The 18372-nt window shown below is 49.9% G+C and overlaps 1 protein-coding gene across 23 annotated transcripts in view; it reads left to right on the forward strand.

The window, feature by feature from the left end:
* Window positions 1-18372, forward strand: part of EPB41 (erythrocyte membrane protein band 4.1) — a 75061-nt gene that overhangs the window by 18646 nt on the left and 38043 nt on the right. For 21 of the 23 annotated variants that reach the window (XM_048969186.1, XM_048969185.1, XM_048969184.1 and 18 more), the window contains exons 2-4: window positions 11691-12135; window positions 14178-14408; window positions 16782-16886. In XM_048969186.1, coding sequence (XP_048825143.1) covers window positions 11698-12135; window positions 14178-14408; window positions 16782-16886 — 774 coding nt within the window. In that variant the 5' untranslated portion in view covers window positions 11691-11697. The remainder of the gene's footprint in view (window positions 1-11690; window positions 12136-14177; window positions 14409-16781; window positions 16887-18372) is intronic. The other 2 variants (XM_048969198.1, XM_048969197.1) reach the window with 1 other exon arrangement.

The following is an 18372-nucleotide window of genomic DNA, read 5'->3' on the forward strand; positions in this document are numbered from 1 at the left end:
TGTGTGGCTTTTGTTTGCATTTTTGGGCTGAGCTTGATGCCTCTGTTGCATTTGCTTTCCCACCCATTACCTGGGTGCAGTCACAGGGTGCTCTTTGGGTGCATGGTTTGCATGCTGCAGCCTGTAGGCATTTGGCAATGAGTCACAGAGCCCAGGAGGGCACAGGGTTCACGTCCCGTGAACCAGTCAGGGAGAGCCCAGGTCTTTGCACAAGCTTAAAATGAAGGGTTGTAACTCCCAGGTGATCTAAATGCATTGGTATTGGTGCTGATAAGCTGGTTCAGCAGCAGGTTCAGAATCAAGGCTTGTAATCTGTTGCTCATTCAGAAAAGTCTGCCTTCGCCACTCCAAGCAATGAATTGTGTTTCTGAGTGCAAACTGAAAGCCAGTTTGACTTGGAGCAGTGCAGATATTTGGGTTGTAAGTGGCTGGGTTGTCATGCAGGCCGTGAGTCCCAGTGGTGCCTGGCACAGCCCTTATGGCTCTGTGTGGCTGCAGTGACCACCTTTGCAATCTGTGTTTATTACGAGCAAGAAGCAGCACGGCTTTTGCCATCTGCATGCCAGGATACCTTCAGTGTTGAATGTTTGCAAACAGGGATGTGTGTGAGATACACCCATGCGACGGCTGGTCTGCTGGCACTGGAGGGTTATGTTTGGGTGGCAGGTTCCTATTTTTCAGCAGGCTGGAAGTTGTTTGTGGTGCTCAGGATGACGTTGTGCTGCAGATGAACTGTGAACAAGCCATTCACTGGGTGAGCACTGATGGGTTTCATCACTGCTCTTTGTATTGAAAATATCATGGAGCAGAAAGGATCTTTCTGCCGTCTCAGTGCTGCACTGAAGCAATGGCAGCTGCACACCCGTGTTCCCCTGTGTCTCTCATGTAGGTGTGCACCTGCTGTGCCCAGCTCACACTGCCCTGGGCTCCCTGCTGCAGGTCCCAGCCCTGTGCCATGCAGCCCTGCAGGGAGATGAACTTCCTTCCCAAAGAGCTCAGGTTTGAGGTGGGTGGGAAGAGCAGAAATGAGTCACAGATGACACAGGCTGGGCAGAGAAGAGCTGTTTACCTTCTCTGTTTTTTCCCCTTTCCTCAAAGTCTTGAACAGACCAAACCTCCTGAGTTTTGTGTTGAAACTGCACCACTCCACCCAAAACAAAATGTACTGAACGTATATTGAACAAACAGGTGAGTAGATGGTGGTGATGGAGTGCAGCATTTGCTTTTGGCCTTCAGCTCTTTCGTATGGGTGGCACTGCGGCAGCGTTTCTGCAATAGAAGTCTGCATGTAGAAAGGCAAAAAAAGAGAGCAAAGTTTATAGAATCTTGGCATGCATCTGCCTTGAAAATGTTGCATTTTCTCAAGATCCATCAGAAGAATGCCTGATGTCTGGGTGAGCGTTTAGCCTGAGCAATCCAAGTTGCAGAGTACCTCCCATTAGCAGTGCTTGTGGCAGTGGGCACTGTGCTGATGGAGGCTTTGTGCTCAGTCCCAAAACAGCTCCAGCTCCGTGTGGCTCAGGCACTGTGCATCCCTGGCTGGAAAGGAGCTCACTTAGGGCTCTGTGTCCCTCCTGTCCCACAGATCTCTGTTGTTTTGCAGAGGCTCATCTCATCCATGGACTCATTGTAGGGAGCTCCCAGCCGTGCTGTGCCGCGATCCGGGGCGTGCTCTGTAATTAATGTAGGCTCTTGAGTGCTGGGTAATTGGGAGCAGTAATTGGATGGGAGCTTAAGAGTAGGAGCACAGTTAAATAAACAGGCTCGGAAGTGCGATGGCAGCAGGTGAGATGCCTGGGAAGGGTGAACCCCATCGGTGCTCACTGTGTGCCACAGCAAGGAGACCAAACAGAGCTGTGCTCCGTGAGGTTTGTAAGCACCTCCCTCCATTAGGGAGAACATAATGAAATATCCTTAAGTGGGAGGTTTAATTGGCTTTGGAGCAGTTTCTGTGGTCTCTTCAGCACTGAGCAGTGGTAACCAGCTTGGGTTGCACACGCAGTGCTGAAGTGCAGTCGGTGGGTGCTTCCTAACCAGAGACCACACTGAGGAAAGCTCCGTTTTTCATTCCTGCTTCTTTACTTTTCCCTCTTAAGGCAGCAAAGAAATCCTTCTTACAGCTGCACAGAGCATCCTGCGCCTTGTGTGCATGTTGATTATTGTCACCTCACTGAACCGCTAACAAGGAACAAGCCACCGTTCACTTTCAGCAGCAGTTTATAAAGAGAACCCGAAGCCATTGCCTATGAGAAAATGCAAAGGAGGAGGCTTAAGGGTGCGTTTGTTGGAGGACAGAGAGGCAGCTTGCACGGGCCATCTGTCTGGTGGAGATGGGTGAGATCACATTCGCTTTTTGCTCCCTTCACCTTTTCGCCCTGGCGTCGTTTGAAGGCTCTTCTCATCGCAGCTCTGTCCCTAACAATGATACCGACAGAGCTTGCAGAAAAGAGGATTTGTGTGGCATTTTGTTCTCTTGTGCTGCGTGAATGTGGATTTCAGCAATATTGTTCTGTGGGCTCCGCTGTCGGCCGTGTGTCTGGTGCAGATGGGGCACGTGGGGCTCTGCCTCCGGTACTGCTGTCAGCTGCACAGGACCAGTAGGTTTCATATCCCCAGTGTGGATGAGAGCGATGTCTGTTCTTTATTTTCTGCTGGGTTTGGTGCTTGATCCATACCTGAGCTGCTCTGGGTCCCTGTAGATCTGTGGCTCTCAGCCGGCCCATTGGGCAGTGAGGCTTCTGTTGGGCAACAGGCAGTTGCACAACTGGGATTGAAATGTAAAAAAGGGAAAAATAAGCAGAACTTCTCAAACCAAACCCTCAGCGCTGCCTTTGTGTTGGGTGTGTGCACAGGAACGTGCTCACTTTGTGGAGGGGAGGGCTGTTGTGAGACCTGACTTGTAGAATATGTGTCAACAGGATGCCGAATGGACAAGAGGTGAATGCCTTAAGTTGTGCCAGGGCTGGTTCAGGTTGGGGTAGCAGGATTTCTTCTCCATAACAGTGGTAATGCAGTGGCACAGCTGCACAGGGGGTGGTGGAGTCACCGTCCCTGGAGGTGATCAGAGACCATGGAGATGTAGTGCTGAGGGATGTGATTATAGGAATGGTGGGATGGGTTGGGGTTGGACTTGGTGATCTCAAGTCCTTTCCAACCTTACTGATTCAATGAAATGGGCACGCAGGACCAGTAGCCAACCAGAAAGTTTCCGCTGACTGTAACCACGATGATTTATTTTGATGGGGAGATACTAAACCTGCTGCAATTCTGTTTGCTTTTGCTTATTTATTTTGTTTGTTTAATATTGCCCCATTTCAAGAGCTGTGTGCTGTCTACTGCTGTCGTCTCAGCCAGGAGCTTTCCAGCTTCACACCATGGGAGCAGGGAAAACCTCTTTCAACTTCAAAGCTGTGCCCCAGGTTCCCTGGTGCACGCCTGTGGTCTGCCTGCAAATGTCTGCCTTTGCACCGAGGTTCTCTTTAATGCACTCAGGGACACCAGGCTTCTGGTGCAGTGCTTAATGTAAAGTGAAATGGAGAAGCTGGGAGAGTGGGGGGGGGGGGGGGGGAAGATGCAGAGGGAATGGGGAAAGCTCAGTGGGGAGACAAAGCAAGGGACTATTAATCGCCTGAGAGAGAAGCAGAGCAGCTGCGCTGGTGCAGGAGGAGAACAGGATGAGTACAGCTGAATGTGAGGATGGGAGAGGAGTGTTTGAGTGCATCTCACAGAGCAGCCTTTGGACTCCTGTGTGGGGGGGGCATTGGGATCAGCAGCAGAATTGAGCTTGGCTTGAGACGCAGTCACTGCAGCACACTGTTCAGAAATGCAGAGGCCACTGAGGAGTGCTGGTGTGGTGCTTAGTGCCTGTGTGTCCTCCTGCTGTGCTGGGTTGTCAAGAGGGGAATTGAACAAGTAAAAAAGCTGCTAGAGAACTGCTCAGATGCAGCAGCAGTGCTGGTGTCAGTGCCTGCCCTAGAATCAAAACCCACATTAGGCTCAGTGCTTCCTATACAGCCCCAGCGAGCTCCAAAAGCAGGACAGCAGCAGAAAATGTCAGCAAACAGCCCTGTCATGTGGGTGCAGAATGTGTCTGTAACTCTGCCCCTGCAAATACTCAGCGTGAGCACAGCTTCCTTTTCTGCAGTTCCAAGAAACCAGCATTTACGCACATTTCCTCCATGCAAATGATTGCAACATCTGTGAGCCGGAGGACTGTGCAGGAGGTGAGCAGAGCGGTGCTGTGCAGAGGATGGAGGACGCTTCCAGTGGTCTCCAGCAGTGCAAAGCATCTGCAGTGCCACGCTCTTTTCCTTCACATAGCTTTTTTTTAATCCGTGCTCTCTCTTCCCCCCAAGGTGATATTTAATATCCTGCTTGCTGTTTTGCTGCAGCCAATGCAGCAGTCTGCCTGCTGGAGCCCAGCTGCTGTGTCCCCGTGAGCCATTAGTGCATTAGGGCAGGAGTGGGCACAGTAATTCAAAGCTGGTGAGCACGGGCACCCTGTGGACTCGGCCCTAATGGCTCTGTGGGCAGGCAGAAGGTGTCAGCATCATTATTTTGGTTCAGCAGCAGAAGCCTTGGTAATGGTGTTCGTGCCCTCCTGCAGGATCAAAGGGATTCCTGACAGCTGAGCTGCTGCAGTGAAGTGTGCCTTGTCCAGCTGTAACGGAGCTGCCAAAGTAACGGAGCTGGATGTGAAAATGTCCCTCTATCCCTTGTGTCAGTATTGAGCACACTGCCTGGAAGTGGAGCTTTAGCTCTGCCAACTTAGAGCCGTGCTCTGCTCTGCTGAGCAGCCCGACGGTGATTTTTCACTGCTGTGGCCACTGAGTACTTAATACCTGCCTGAAGAACAGGTGATTATTTAATGAAAACTGCATGCAGTTTCTTGGAGCCGTGTTTAAATGTGTCCTGTTGAAGCTGGAAAAGCTGGTTCACATCTTGTGTTGTCAGCAGCACAGAGCAGTGTGGGAAACGACGGCAATTTTGATTCAAAGCCATCGTCAGTGCAAATGGTTGTTTGCAAATGTGTTGCATCAGATGTGTCGATGCATGTAATTAAGGAATGAAAACTGCTGCGTACCCCTAATTAAGAGGATTAAGAGGGAAAGCTGCCTGATTTCACTGCCGGGTGGAAAAACAAACAAACACCGTGGTGAAATGACTGCAAGGCCAAGTGTCTGCTCTGGTGGTGCTGCTGCAGCTGTAAACGGTGCCGAAAAGAGAAGCTCTGGGGGGAATGGCAGGGCCGAGCTGTTCTGTAATCTGTGTGTAATTGGCTATTGAGCTCAGAAAAATATCTTTAATGGCTGCTTTGATTTCTGTGAGCAGGGCAGAGGAGCACTGGGATGCTTGAGCTCCAGCTCTTCTCTGCATCACTGAAGAGCTGCGGTGCCTGCTGCCTTGCATTGCATGGAACACTGCAAAATTTGGAAGAGAGAGCACTGGGTGATGGAATCTATGAGATTTATTGGTTCTTGTGGGATGTGGCCTGCAGGTGGAGGGCTGCAATGGGGGGGGTCACGCTGTGCAGGAGGTGTTGAGATGCCAGCAGAACCTCCTGTGCTTTCCAGATTGTGAACTCACCCTATGGGGGGTGGGACTTCAGGTCTTGGAGCATCACGAGCCGTACAGGTGGGTGTTGTTGAGGCAGCCCTGAATTTCTGAGTGTGTGCTGAGGATGTGCAGTGTGTAACACAGCGATGTCAGCACTGTCCTGCTGAAATGGTAGAAGTTTGGGCTCTTTGTGATGCTGTGAGGAGCGTGCAGTGCAGGGTTTGAATGAGAACAGAGATCTCCTGGGCAGCCTGAGTTAGAGGTGGGCAGCCCTGCCTATGGTGAGGGGTTTGGAACTGGGTTGTCTTTAGGGTCGCCCCCAAGCCGAGCTATTCTATGATAAACACAGGCCAAAAAACCCTCATGAATAATGCATGGCAACCCTTCTATTCAGCCACTGGAGATCTCTGCTCATTTCTGTGTAACTGTTGCTTTAGGAGACCAGGATGCTTTTCTATGCTGAGATTTGGGTTCTGGCCCCGTGCAGTGCGTGCCGTGCTCTGCAGGACTGGGTGCTATCTGCAGGCACAGGCGTGGGTGCTGGGTGGGGATGGGTGCTCAGCCCCTCCCTTCCTTGGGCAGATAGGGCTGCAGGGTTAACAGTGCAACAGCTGCTCCCAAGCTGTGCTGGCTGCTTCCACTGCAGGGGATCGGATGCCTTGCAGACCTGCTGCTGCCTGGGGAGAGCTGCAGAACTCACCCTGTGCTCAGGGCAGGATGGCATTGGTTCTGCTTTGTTGGGCTGAAGGAGTCCTGAGAGTCACTCCTGCACAATAGGAAGTGACACTTGTCTTATCCTGACAGTCTGTCTGTTAGCAAGCTGCCGACCTGCTTCTGTCTTGCAGCATTAGGGATAGCATAGAAGCAGACTGATGGTGCTGGCGGCCTCTGCAAGACATCCATCCACTGGCTGCTCAGTTTCTGGTCCATCTCTTCCAAGTTCAAGCGAGTTTCTCTTAACACATCCCAAGCAGGCGGCCTTTCAGGACCCATTGCTGTTGACAGGGCTCGAGCAGCACGCACGTGTTTGGTGTTTTCATTTAAATTTCAGTGCTTTGCTGATGAGCAGAGCCTATGACTTCCTGCATGCTGACGTCCAGCTGCAGCATCTGGGAGGGCTTCTGAGGATATAGGGGAGGGGCTCTGGCTCTGCTCCGTTGTAATGCACTTACTGCTCCATTTAGTCAGGTCATTGTTTAAGCCTGGTCTTCAATTTGACATAAATGATTTGTTTCCAGCAGATGGTAAGCTACTATTTTTTGCCCTCATTTAAATAGGAAAGCTGTACGCTCCCAGAAGATGAAAGAGGGGCACGGTGCTGCTGACATACAGTAGATTATGAGGGCTGGTCTGGTGAGAATTAAATCCGGGCGGTTCCAATGTGCCATCTGCCTTGTGGCTGCTTTCCCTGTGTGCCCAGGCAAATCCCCCCCCATCTCACATTACTGCAGGCATCTCCTTTGTTCAGGACCCAAAGCATCAGCACCAGAAGCTGAGGGATAGGAGATACTCAGTGCTAACCGTGCCTCTAATAAAAGATGTTAGATTTTGCAAAAGCAGTTATTTATGGCATGGTTCTTTTTGTCCCTTTGTTGGACCTTTGTTTTCCCTTAGCCTCAGTAGTGGTCCTGTAGAGGTTCTGCTGCTTAAAGTTGTTCCCATTTCTAGGGGTGTTTGTTGAGAGGCATTTGAATTTCTTATTTTGGTTAACCTGCTCAGTCACTGCTGTGCTTTCCTAGTGGTACCAGCAATCATCTATGGGCTGTGTTACTCAAACACACGTCCTGCTCATAGCTCTCCTCTTCCATCCCAGAACACACCGTGGTGTGCAGGCAGCAGCAGGGCTGTGTTCACTGTCTGCAGGGATGTGGAGAAAGTGGAGCTGTGTGCTTTCTCCATGCATTGCAAAATGGGAAAGAGTGCACTTAAACAGAAGTGCTGCTGCTGCTGCTGCTGTTGGATTTCTGTTTTGAGCTGAAGTGTCTCTCTTGTTGGCATCTCCAAGCTGTGGTGGAGCTGTGGTGCTCAGTGAAGGCTCACATTTTTGGGTGGGAGGGTCAGGCAATGTGTTCTAGCAAAGGGCTGTAGTTACGTGGTGTGTGGCAGCACTGCAGGACGGTTTGTGTTCTCAGAAATGCAGTGCTGCTGGGGCTCTCCTTTTTCTTCTTTATGCTGTGGGCTGCAGTTGCAATCTCCTCTTACCTGGCCACAGCTTCAAGCTCACGTCTTTCTGCTTGGTTGAAGGCAGTCAACTTCTTTGTGCCTCATGCAAAAAGTGACTCTTAGATTTTTTGGTGGGTGGTGAGAGGAAGAAAGGGGAAAGTTGGTACAAAAGAAAGCCTTATGGGAGGGATGGACCCAAAAGCTGCGTCCATCCTGAGGGATTGCTCTTTTCAACATCTGCAGGAGGAAAGCCCACACTGTGTGGGTTGGAACTGAGGGTGGATACCCCCTCTCTGCTCATTAAACGCTACCAAGCATCATATAAAAATGTGTATACTAGAAGCAGGATAAGCAATCAGACAACTTACTCCTTGCAAGGCTGGGATTTGTTTTGTTTAAAGGATTTTGGAGAAGAGAAGGAGGGTGAGTGTAGGTTGAAGGAAGCCTGTACTCCCTGCAGTGATGCTTTGGGCCCTTGGGTGGAAGCTGGGCTGTGAGCTGTGAGGGCAGAGGGGTTGGGGCATCTGGGGGGCTGAGGGTCTGATTGCAGGGCTGCTAGGTCCAGAAGACCCGCTGTAACCATGTGCAATGAAGTTTTCTTCTGATTGCTTCCTATTGCTGTAGACTTCCTGTCTGAAATAGGATGTTCTTAAACGTTGAAATGCTTAAATGCAGATCCACACGTGAACGCTGTGCTGGTGAGGTGTTTACTCAGCAATCTCTAAAGGCAGCATGGGACCATATCTGAATTTTTCTATGCTTTGTGCATTCCTGTAGCATAAAATGCCCTCTCTCCACTGGACCAGAAACCTCTCTTCAAACCCATCAGTGGCAGGTATGGCAGTTAGTGCAGCTGAGCAGCAGTGCTAAATGCAAAACCAGGAATGAGTCCCTCTGCATCCAGCGTTAGAGAGCTGGAAAACCTGGTAGAACTGCACTGGAGAAACTGTGTAAAACCCACTTCTTGTCTAAATAATGAGCAGCAGAGCAGGAACTGGGCTCTTTGTGTCAGTTCTGCTGTAGATTTCCTGCATGGGAACAAAATGCTGTTGAACAAAGATTGAAGGAATGGGCTCCTGGAGTACCGCGGCCTCTTGGTTGTGTGTCTTGTGAGCTCCACTGCTTTGGGTTGAGAGCTTGAAAGCATTTCTGAGCATAAAACTTGAAAGGCAGACAGGCAGCTGCCAGCCCAGGCAGGGCTCAGCTCTTACAACAAGATGCTCGAGTGCACTCTGTGGGTTAGCAGTGCTGGTGGCTCACTGCCACGATTCCGTGTTTATTGGGAAGGGCAGGGAAGGGAAGTGCTCCTACGTGCCCATCTCCACATCCCCTGCCCTGGGAGAGGGATTTGGCCGAGGGAAGCTGAGCTCTGACGCCATTCCTGGGGGGCAGAGGAAAGATGTGGAGATGTTTATTGGAGTCAGGCTGGTCCCACCTTCAGACGCTGGGATGAGTGCTGTCTGCAGCGCACAGTGGTGGCTGCTTTGAAATCCAGGCAAGCAAACAGGCTGTTTCCAGAGATGTTAGTGATTAAAAAGAGAAAGCTACATCCACAGGAAGTGTTTGTTTGGAGGCTGTCTTGTTTATCGCCTTGCTGAGGCTTCTCTCCTGCTGTCCCTTACCTTCGCTCCTGATTTCCAGAGCCGTGATTCTGCCTTTTTGTTTTTGAGACAGCAGAGCACTTCAAACGTGTTTTGGTAACGGTTCTTACAAATGCATTTATTCAAAATAAACACAGAGGGAAGCAGCAACTAAGCATCCTGTTGGGCAGCAGGTGCTCGGCGGTTTGTTGGGGCTCAGGATAGGGCAGTCCTGCAGCATGGCAGGGAGCTGGCTGAGTGCTGCATCTGTCAGCACCTTTCTGTGCATTGGGACTCCACAGCCTTCTTGAGGAGCCTTTTCTGCCTTAACCTTGCAAAAACAAACTCCTGCAAGACTTCTTTGAAAGTTGAATGCTGAGGTCACTCAGCCTTTCCTCACAAAGAAGATGCTCCAGGCTCTTCATCACCTTTGTGGCCCTCCGCTGGACTCCTCATAGGAGATCCCTGTCTTGTTTCAGCTGGGGAGCCCAGAACTGGACACTATTCTAAACGTGGCCTCACCAGGGCAGAGCAGAGGGGGGGGATCGCCTCCCTCAACCTGCTGGCCACACTCTTGAATTTCAATGCATCCCAGGATCCCACTGACCTTCTTGGCCACTGATATCTCGTGGCCAACCTGTTGGCCACCAGCTCACTGCGTGGGCAGCTCTGCATATGGTCTGGTGCTGCAAAACCAGGCTCAAACGAGCCCCGTGGCTCATTCCCAGAGTTGGCTGCTGTGGTTGGGTGAGGGGATGGGATCTGGGGGGTTTCAGAGATCCTTTCCCAAATGCAGCTTAACCCTGGGTTCCACTGCTGCATGGTCAGATCCCATGGTTGCATCTCTGCTGCCTGCAGTGCCCAGCAGGCTGCCAGGGGTCCCCTGTGGAAAAGCAGCATTGCTGAACTCAGACATTGTGCATTGCTGGGGAAGGAAAGTCAGAGCAGGTCCCTAATGCTGCTTTGTTATAAAGCACAGCTTTAGCAATAACATTAAGCTTTTGCATTAAATGCAAGGTTAGAGAGCTTTGGAAAGCTGGGGAGGCTTTTGTCTTTTAAGCACTCTGTTTATTTTGACAATTAGTTGGAGCTAAATTAAGATTGTTGGCTGCACCGATACGTAGGAAGGTGCCATCTTAACGCGTTCCTTAAGTTTGTGCTCTGTGGCAATGTTTGTGTGCTGAGGTTTGGGCTGGGGGATTGGGAGGCATATTGGATTATATGCTATTTGCTCTGCGTAAGCAGTGGCAATTTATTGCTGCAGATGCATGTGATGCAGTGCACAAAGATTAGTTCTATCCTCTCTAAAGCATGATTATTTTAGGGCCTCTTTATACCTTAAATAGATATTCCCCGCATGTGATTTCCATCTTTTTGTGTCAACAGCCCAGGCTAAAGTTGAAATAAACATTGCATCAGCTTAATAACACAGCTCTGAAGAAATCTGCTCTCCATTATGGAGATTGTTTGGAAGCCTTTTAGTCTTAAATTTTTCAGATGTTTGATGGTGCAACGCAGAGATCTCATGAATCCCAAAGTGCTCTCAGGCTCTTTGGGTCTGCCTTGTGCTGGGCAGGGTGGTGTTTGTAAGTACAGCTCCGAGCACAGCAGTTGGTCCTATTTTTGCACTCCCCTTTTTAGATCATTTTGAGGTTCTGCAGCCTGTTTCAGGCTCATGTAGATGTGAGGAACACAGGTGGGTATGCAGCTCCTGATCTAACAACGGCTCCTGTTGGCTGGGTGGGCTCTGTGTCAAGCAGCAGATTTTCCCTTCCCATAGCAGCTGGGCAGGGGGATGCTGTGAGTGCTCTGAGCCCCTGTGGGCCGTGTGGGATTTTTGCATGGCTTGGTAGGAGGAAGAACATCTCATCACGTGTGTGTCCTCATCTGCTCCACGTCCAGGCACTGTGCAAGAGGGGAAGGGGACTCATGAAGGAGTGAACCTCGGGACAGCCATGTGGGCTCTGCTTCCCCTTTGCCTTGTTCCCAGATTTTAACCATTCTTGCTTGCCCAGCTGTAGATGTGATGCCAGGGCATTAGCCAACGTTGTCCAAGTGGTGAAGGATGCATGGGTGAGCAGCCATAGAGCTGTTTTCTGTCAAAACAAGCAGAATGAGTTATTTGTTGCCTTAATTTGTAGACTGGAATCAGCAGGGCAGGGCGGTCATGTCCTGTCCCCAGAGGTGTTCAAGGCCAGGTTGGGGCCCTGGGCAGCCTGGGCTAGTATGAAATGTGGAGGTTGGTGGCCCTGCATGTGGCAGGGGATTGGAGATTCGTTGTCCTTGAGGTCCCTTCCAACCCTGGCCATTCTGTGATTCTGTGTCTGCTTGTGCATGGAGCCGCTCGGCCCTCCTACCCGCAGTGTTTGACCTCTCACACCTCTCTTACAGCACCACCATGACAACAGAGAAGAGCCCAGCGGCAGACCCCGAAAACTCAGAGCGGCAGCAGGCGAAGGAGGAGGAAGGGGCTGCCAACACACAGAAGCAGGAGGCGTCCCCAGAGCAGGGGTCGGGACCCAAGCAGAAGGCATCCAACGGCAACACACCCACGGCTGAGGAGCAGGGCCGGAAGGAGCGCCGTGCCTCCGAGGGCCGGGGTCTGTCCCGCCTCTTCTCCTCCTTTCTCAGGAGGCCCAAGTCCCAGGTATCTGAGGAGGACAGAGACACCGATGTGCCCAAGGAGGGTGGAGGGGACCAGAAGGACTCAGGGGTAGGAGCCAACCCTGACGAGGAGGAGGAGATCCTGGTGAAGGCCCCGATTGCGGCTCCCGAACCGGAGCTGAAGACAGATCCATCTCTTGACCTCCACTCCTTAAGCAGTGCAGAAACGCAGGTAAAGCACTCCGCTCGGCCTGGCAGCGTGTGTGCTTAGGCAGAGTTATAGAACAATTCTTATCCATTGATAGTAAGCTAGAGAAGAAAAACCCCTGGGATGCTGCAAAGTCTCTTTGTCATCTCCATGTATTGCAGAGCTTGCTCCGCTCTCAAACCATACTGCCAACCACCTGAGATTGTACTCACTCTTCAAAGCATATCTTAAAACACCCTGCACTGGCTCAGTGCTCTGCTGAGGCGTGGAAATACCCTCAAGAATTTGGGTTTGAATTCATCGTTCTCAGCAGAGCAGTTTCTCATTTGGATGCCCTTGGTGTGTGCAGAATAAAGGCAGGTTAATGGTACAAGGAGGCAACTGCAAGAGAATGTGAACCTATGGGAGGGTTTCTTGGACTCCAGGAGGTTTAACTGTGGCATTTCAGGTCTTTGTCATCTCTTCAATCTGGGCTGTTGCTGCAGTTGCCAAATACAAGTGTTTTCTATAAAAGCATCATGTAGATAGAGGTTTCTGCACAGCACATGTGCTGATCCCAGCTCCTAGCAGCTAAAGCATGGTAGGAACCAAGGGAGAGATAGCCACAATGAGACATTCACTAAGCAGCAGCTCATTTAGGCTGTTAGTTGGCCTCTCTTACTCCCTGGTGGGATCTTGGGGCGATATAGCCCTGTGGGCACCAGTCTAGCTGCCTGGAGTTACAGAAAGGCGGGGACCACAGCTCCTGGGACCTCCTAAAGCCCAACCAACCTATGTGTGTCAATGGAGACAGCAAGTTAATGGTAAAATCTGAACTATGTGCACTGCTGCTGTTGGGTTTTGAGTGGTGTGCAGTGATGTGTGACGTTTGAACTGCAAACTCTGGGCTTTTAGAGACTTTTTGAGAAATGCTGTCTGAGTTGGAGTGTTCCCAGCCGTAGGCAGTAGTTGTAAATCCAGCTCCTTAAGTTTACAGCGTTGCAAAGAAGGCAGCAGGTAACGTGGTTTTATTTTTCCAAATTCCTGAGCTTGTAAAAAATAGGGGATGATCCCTGTTAGAGCTTTGTAATTACCAGGGCTGGGACATGCTGGGCAGCTGGAGGTTTACATTCAGTTTCAGCCCTGAAGTTGCTTTTTTGGGAGGAAATGCATGATTTCTTTCTCTGTTTAACTTCGCTTTGCACGTGAGTGTGCGCAGAGAGCAAACCCACAGCCTTCCTTCAGCAAGCGCCGTTTCAGACGAAGCATTCAGGGCTTTTTTCTTTTTTTTAGTTCTTATTTCAGATTGACGTTGGTGGCTTTTTCAACTGTGACACTCTGCAGATATTTCTGCCGTGAAAGCATTTGTGCGAGGTGCTGCCTGTTTGATAAATGCTGACCGACGGGCATTACGAGCTTTGATTCTCTGCTCCCTATTATCCCAGCCCTGCTGGGACAGAAGTCAGCGGCTTGTGGACGTTATTGAGTTCCTAAATACCACAGCCAGCAGTGCCTGCATGCAGCTGTGCCTGGCTGTGATTTCATGAGAGGCGATGGGCTGAATTAACAGCTCACCACCGGCTCAGACCAGCGTTTGGCTTTCCCTTCCTCTGCCACATTGGGGCACTTCCAGCACTTGTTCGAGCCTGCTGTGGACTCATTTAACCTGCTGAAATGGCTGTTTAAGAAAAAAAACACCACTTCCTTCCTTCTTCTGTTCCCAAACTGTGTCGTTTTCTGCTACTTGAGTGAGTTAAGCTGGCTCCTGAAGTGCTTCAGTGGGCAAAGGGAGAGGTTGTCAGGGCCGAAAGGTGACTTCCCCTTTTGGTGACCTGAAAATTGGCACGATCTAACCTGCCCCAATTTCTCTAATCAACCCCTTTTTGGTTTTTTTTTGCATCATTTATTAAATGAAGAGAATGACTTGAAGCACTGTGCAGATTACCATTGCTCAGTGTGCTTATTGCACTCCTTTGTGGGTTATGCATCTGGGCTGATAACAAACGTTGGGGTGCAGTGCTTGTTTCATGGGCTGGGTTTTTGTTTGCCCCATCTAACTGGCTGTGTGGATGTGCTGGGGTTTTCAGCCTGCGCAGGAGGAGAGGAGGGAAGAGCAGGAATCGGACAGCAAAGACCTCGAGGGCAAGGAAGGAGGTGAAGGGAAGGAGGAGAGCGCTGAGGCAGAGCTGAAGCCAGAGGCTGCAGAGCCCAAAGCAGACAAGGATCTGAAAGCTGCCCAGAGATCCATAAGAAGACACAGAAACATGTACTGCAAAGTTGTCTTGCTGGATGACACCATCTTTGAGTGTTCTGTGGATGTAAGTACATGCAGAGTTTGTTTCTTCTCTTTACACTTCTCCTCCAACTACCACCACCGCTATTTAATGGGGATCTAATTTGCTGCCAGTGATTTACACAACAGCCTTTACTGCACAGCCATCTTGCTGCAAGCTGCCATAACTTATTCAGTGTGTTGTGAAAATCTCCGCATTTCACCCCAGCAGTTGGTCTTGTTTCTTGTTCTGTGATTTCCAGGCACCTTGTTTTTAAAGGTGGGTGGAAGTTCAGAAGAATGTTACCCCTCTTGCTGCTCATCTTCTCTCTCATTTTCATACCAGACGAGAGTTGGGTTTATTGTGCCGTGTTGGGATTGTCTAAATATCTTCTGCCTCTTTCATCTGAATAAAATGTGTTGTCATGTTAATCTGTGCTTTTCTGTTCACCCACAGTGCCTTTGACTGTCAGGCTGCTGGCCATCTCCCGTAGCTTGGATGTAAAGAAAAACAAGCTGCGTTTAGCTCAGGGTTTGAATATGTTTGCAGTAAACAATTTAAAATTATTATGTTGACTTACAGCACTGCAAAGGGCTTTTATTCTGCTTTATTTTGTGCGTTCTCTCGCTGGGCTGCCTTGCTGTCAGGGCAATAAAAAGCGAGCAGAAATGCCTATTTCAGTATTGAAGTGCTTGCCCAGAATATTAATAATCAGGCACTCACCACACATCCACCAGCTTGTTTTCCTCGTCCCACTGGCTAAAAGGTATCTGGGCACAGGGCTCCTTGTGGGAGCGTCACCTCGGGTGATCCTGGGCAAGTAGGTCAGTGCTGGCAGTTTGTGTAACAGCACAGCCGTTGTTGCTGAGCAGGATCAGCACTGAGCCTTGCTGCAGCACTGGGTGTTTGTTGGGGATTTCAGGTGTAGCCCCCCAAAAAAGCCAGCTGCTGTGTGCCAGGGTGGTGCTGGAAGCCCCTCTGCTGTGCTGGTCTGGCACAGCCATCCTGCATGTGCACAGCATGGCAGTGGGCTCAGAGCAGTGGAGAGGCAGCGGCTGCTATCGATGAGCAGCTCTTAACTGCACGAGTACCCTTGGTTTCGATGCCAGTATCATCTTATAGAGGGCTGGAGCATCTCTCCTTCGAAGACAGCAGGCTGAGGGAGCTGGGCTTGTTTGGAAAACACTCTGGGGAGACCTCATTGCAGCATTCGGGTACTTAAAGGGAGCTTATAATGAGGGGAGAGACCATTTGCACAGGCAGACAGTAATAGGACAAGGAGAAATGGCTTTTGACTAAAAGAGGGGAGATTTGGCTTAGATGGGAGGATAAATTCTTTATCCACAGGCAGTGATGCCCTGAGCCTGTGGTGCTCCATCTCTGGAGCTGCTTGGTGCTGGGTTGGATGGGCTCTGCTCAGCCTGAGCTTTTGGGGGGCAGCCAGCCCATGGCAGGGGTTGGGATGGGGGGCTGTAAAGTGCCTTCCAACCCAACCATTCTGCAATTCTAATCTAGAATTTTGAGAATTCAGGTCTTAATTAAGAAGGATTTGCAAATGTGTAGGCAAAGACCAGCACCAGTGCCTTTATTCAAAGAGAATAAGTGCTTTCAGACGATCCTTCCAGCTGACAGCCATAGAAAGCTTTTAATTCCTACATGTCTTCAAGTGCCAGTTCCTTGAGAAGTATCCCAGGCTAACACATGAAGTGCATTAGCTGTAGAGCTGCAGTGTGTGCTAACAGCCTCACAGGGCTGGAATAAAACACAGCTGTGGGCTTTGATCAATTGCCATGCAAATATGGCTAAAAGGAGAGATGCCAGCACAAGTGATGCATTAGTAAAGCTTATTTGGCGTCACTGGAACTGCACTTCTTTTACCAAACCCTCCAATAGAATTCGCTGCTTTTGGTTACCATAGTTTTGTGCCTTTAGGGATGTTTTTCTTCATGCTTTGGACTAAAAGGGTATCAGTTCCTAGGGCCAGCTCATTCACATCACTTCTGCAGGATTTTGGAAAAAGAAAAGAAGAAGGAGTAGATGGAGATACTCAGAGAGTATTTCTGGAGGCAAGAAGTTGAGTGCTGAGCAGCTTTCAGTGTATAAGGCAAAAATAGGGAAGCTAGGTTTAATCAGCGGATGGGGTTGGGGAAATGGCTGTGGAAATGATGGCCTTTTGTTCTGAGCCCCTGGGTCTTTCATGAAGCTGCTGAGCCTCCAAAGGGGGGCTGTCATGGAGGACTGCAGCAGCTTCATGTCCCACGTTGGCTGTCGTTTAATCAGCACTTGGTTGTCTGAGAACCTGATTTCAAGCTAGTCGACGCTTTTCACCTTTCTTTGTAGTGTCTACTGCTTGATTCTGTTGCTGTTCTGCAGACAAAAAGCAGCCTATCCTCTGGAATCTCTTCTGTGTCTTTGCAGAAACATGCCAAGGGGCAGGATCTACTTAAGAAAGTCTGTGACCACCTTAATCTCCTGGAAGAAGACTATTTTGGTTTGGCCATATGGGACATGCCAACCTCCAGGGTAAGAAGATGCTCTTTTATGGGTGGATTCAGCTCTGTGCAAAGCTGTCCTCCGTGGAGATGGCGATGCATAAGTTGCTGATGCTCTTCTTAAAACTACTTTTGATCTCCTCACTGAGAAAGGACTAAAAGGGCTTTTTGTATTGCGACTTGAAGGGGAGGTTAGCTCCCTTAGGTGATGTGAGATGGACCTGAATGCTGACACGCTGCAGGGGCACTTCAGTCCTTGAGCCTGTGTTCATGGAAGGCACACAGCTGTCAGCAGGAGAACCACTGCTATGCTTTGGGCATGGAGGAGTCATTGCATGGAGGTTTACTTAAAGTAGGGGCTGTGGTGCTCAGGGAGGCTTTGGGTTTGCTTTCCTGTTCCTCCTCTGACTCGTGACTCCCCTTCCTCTTGTTTCAGTAACAAATCCTGGGCTTTGAATTCATGCTGGATTTATTTTACCTTTGGTGTCCTCCTCCTCCAGAGCAGTGCCAGCAAATGTAGCCATTCTTACTAACGAGTGGTTCAGTGCATTCTTTGAACAATAACACTGAGCTGTGCTGGTAGCTTTATCACCTTTGTGATGGGAACACGGGCAGGGAAGTGGGAGTGAATCAAGGCTTAAAATGTGCAGCGGGTGAGCTTGTAGCAGCTGCTGGCTCCCAGCACAGATTCAGCTTCTGCTACCTACGTGCCAGCCTAAAACACACCCTTGGTGGTGCCTGGGAGGATTCCTGGCTAAGATTTGAGGCTTGGGATCTTTATGTTTGTTTTTTTAATTGTTTCAGTATATTTCCAGCAGGAAGTCACAAATCCCTAAAAGCTATTAGGAGTTTCAGCAGCAGAGTGTATGTAAGTCCCTTTTCCATGAGTATTGTGCCTTTGAAAAGGGAAAACATGGCTGGGTTACGGAGCACCAGCTGCTGCCTTGGCACTGCTGTCAGCATTTGGTGGGTTTGAATTGAGGCCTTTTCATACCAAAAATTCTTACTCAAATGGTTTTGGTTTAAGGTCTCTGGTTGGTTGGACCAGAGCAGTGCCTTATCTTTTAAACCCCTGGTTACACTTTAACTTGAGCAATTACTCAAACTCTGTTTGATGAAGCTAGCCAAAAGCATTCCACATTGAAAACAAGGGGCCGCTTTTATGTCCTTCAGACCAGTTTCGTCAGTCCACACTCTGGCTGCTCCCTTGCTTCACCTATAGCTTCCATGTTGGGCCACTTTCCAATGGCCACAGGATGTATTTGTTGTTAAAGGACTAAATAATTGAAAGTGTGTATTTTTGATACGCAGGCGAAACAAAGCTCTGTTTGTGCCACAGGCAGCAAGCTGCCCTGCTGGCTTTGGGTGCTGCCTGACCTGAGCTCAGGGGCTTTTTAACCATAGAGACAGAAAACAGATAGCTGTGTCAGATCCGTGTGTCAGGGCTGAGAGTGCAGGAAGGTAAAGTTGCTCTAGTGCAGAGGAAGCTGCTCTCTTGAAGCCTGGTTTGTCCTGAT

This window comes from Lagopus muta, chromosome 23 (assembly GCF_023343835.1).
Source record: "Lagopus muta isolate bLagMut1 chromosome 23, bLagMut1 primary, whole genome shotgun sequence".
Classification (NCBI taxonomy): Eukaryota; Metazoa; Chordata; class Aves; order Galliformes; family Phasianidae; genus Lagopus; species Lagopus muta.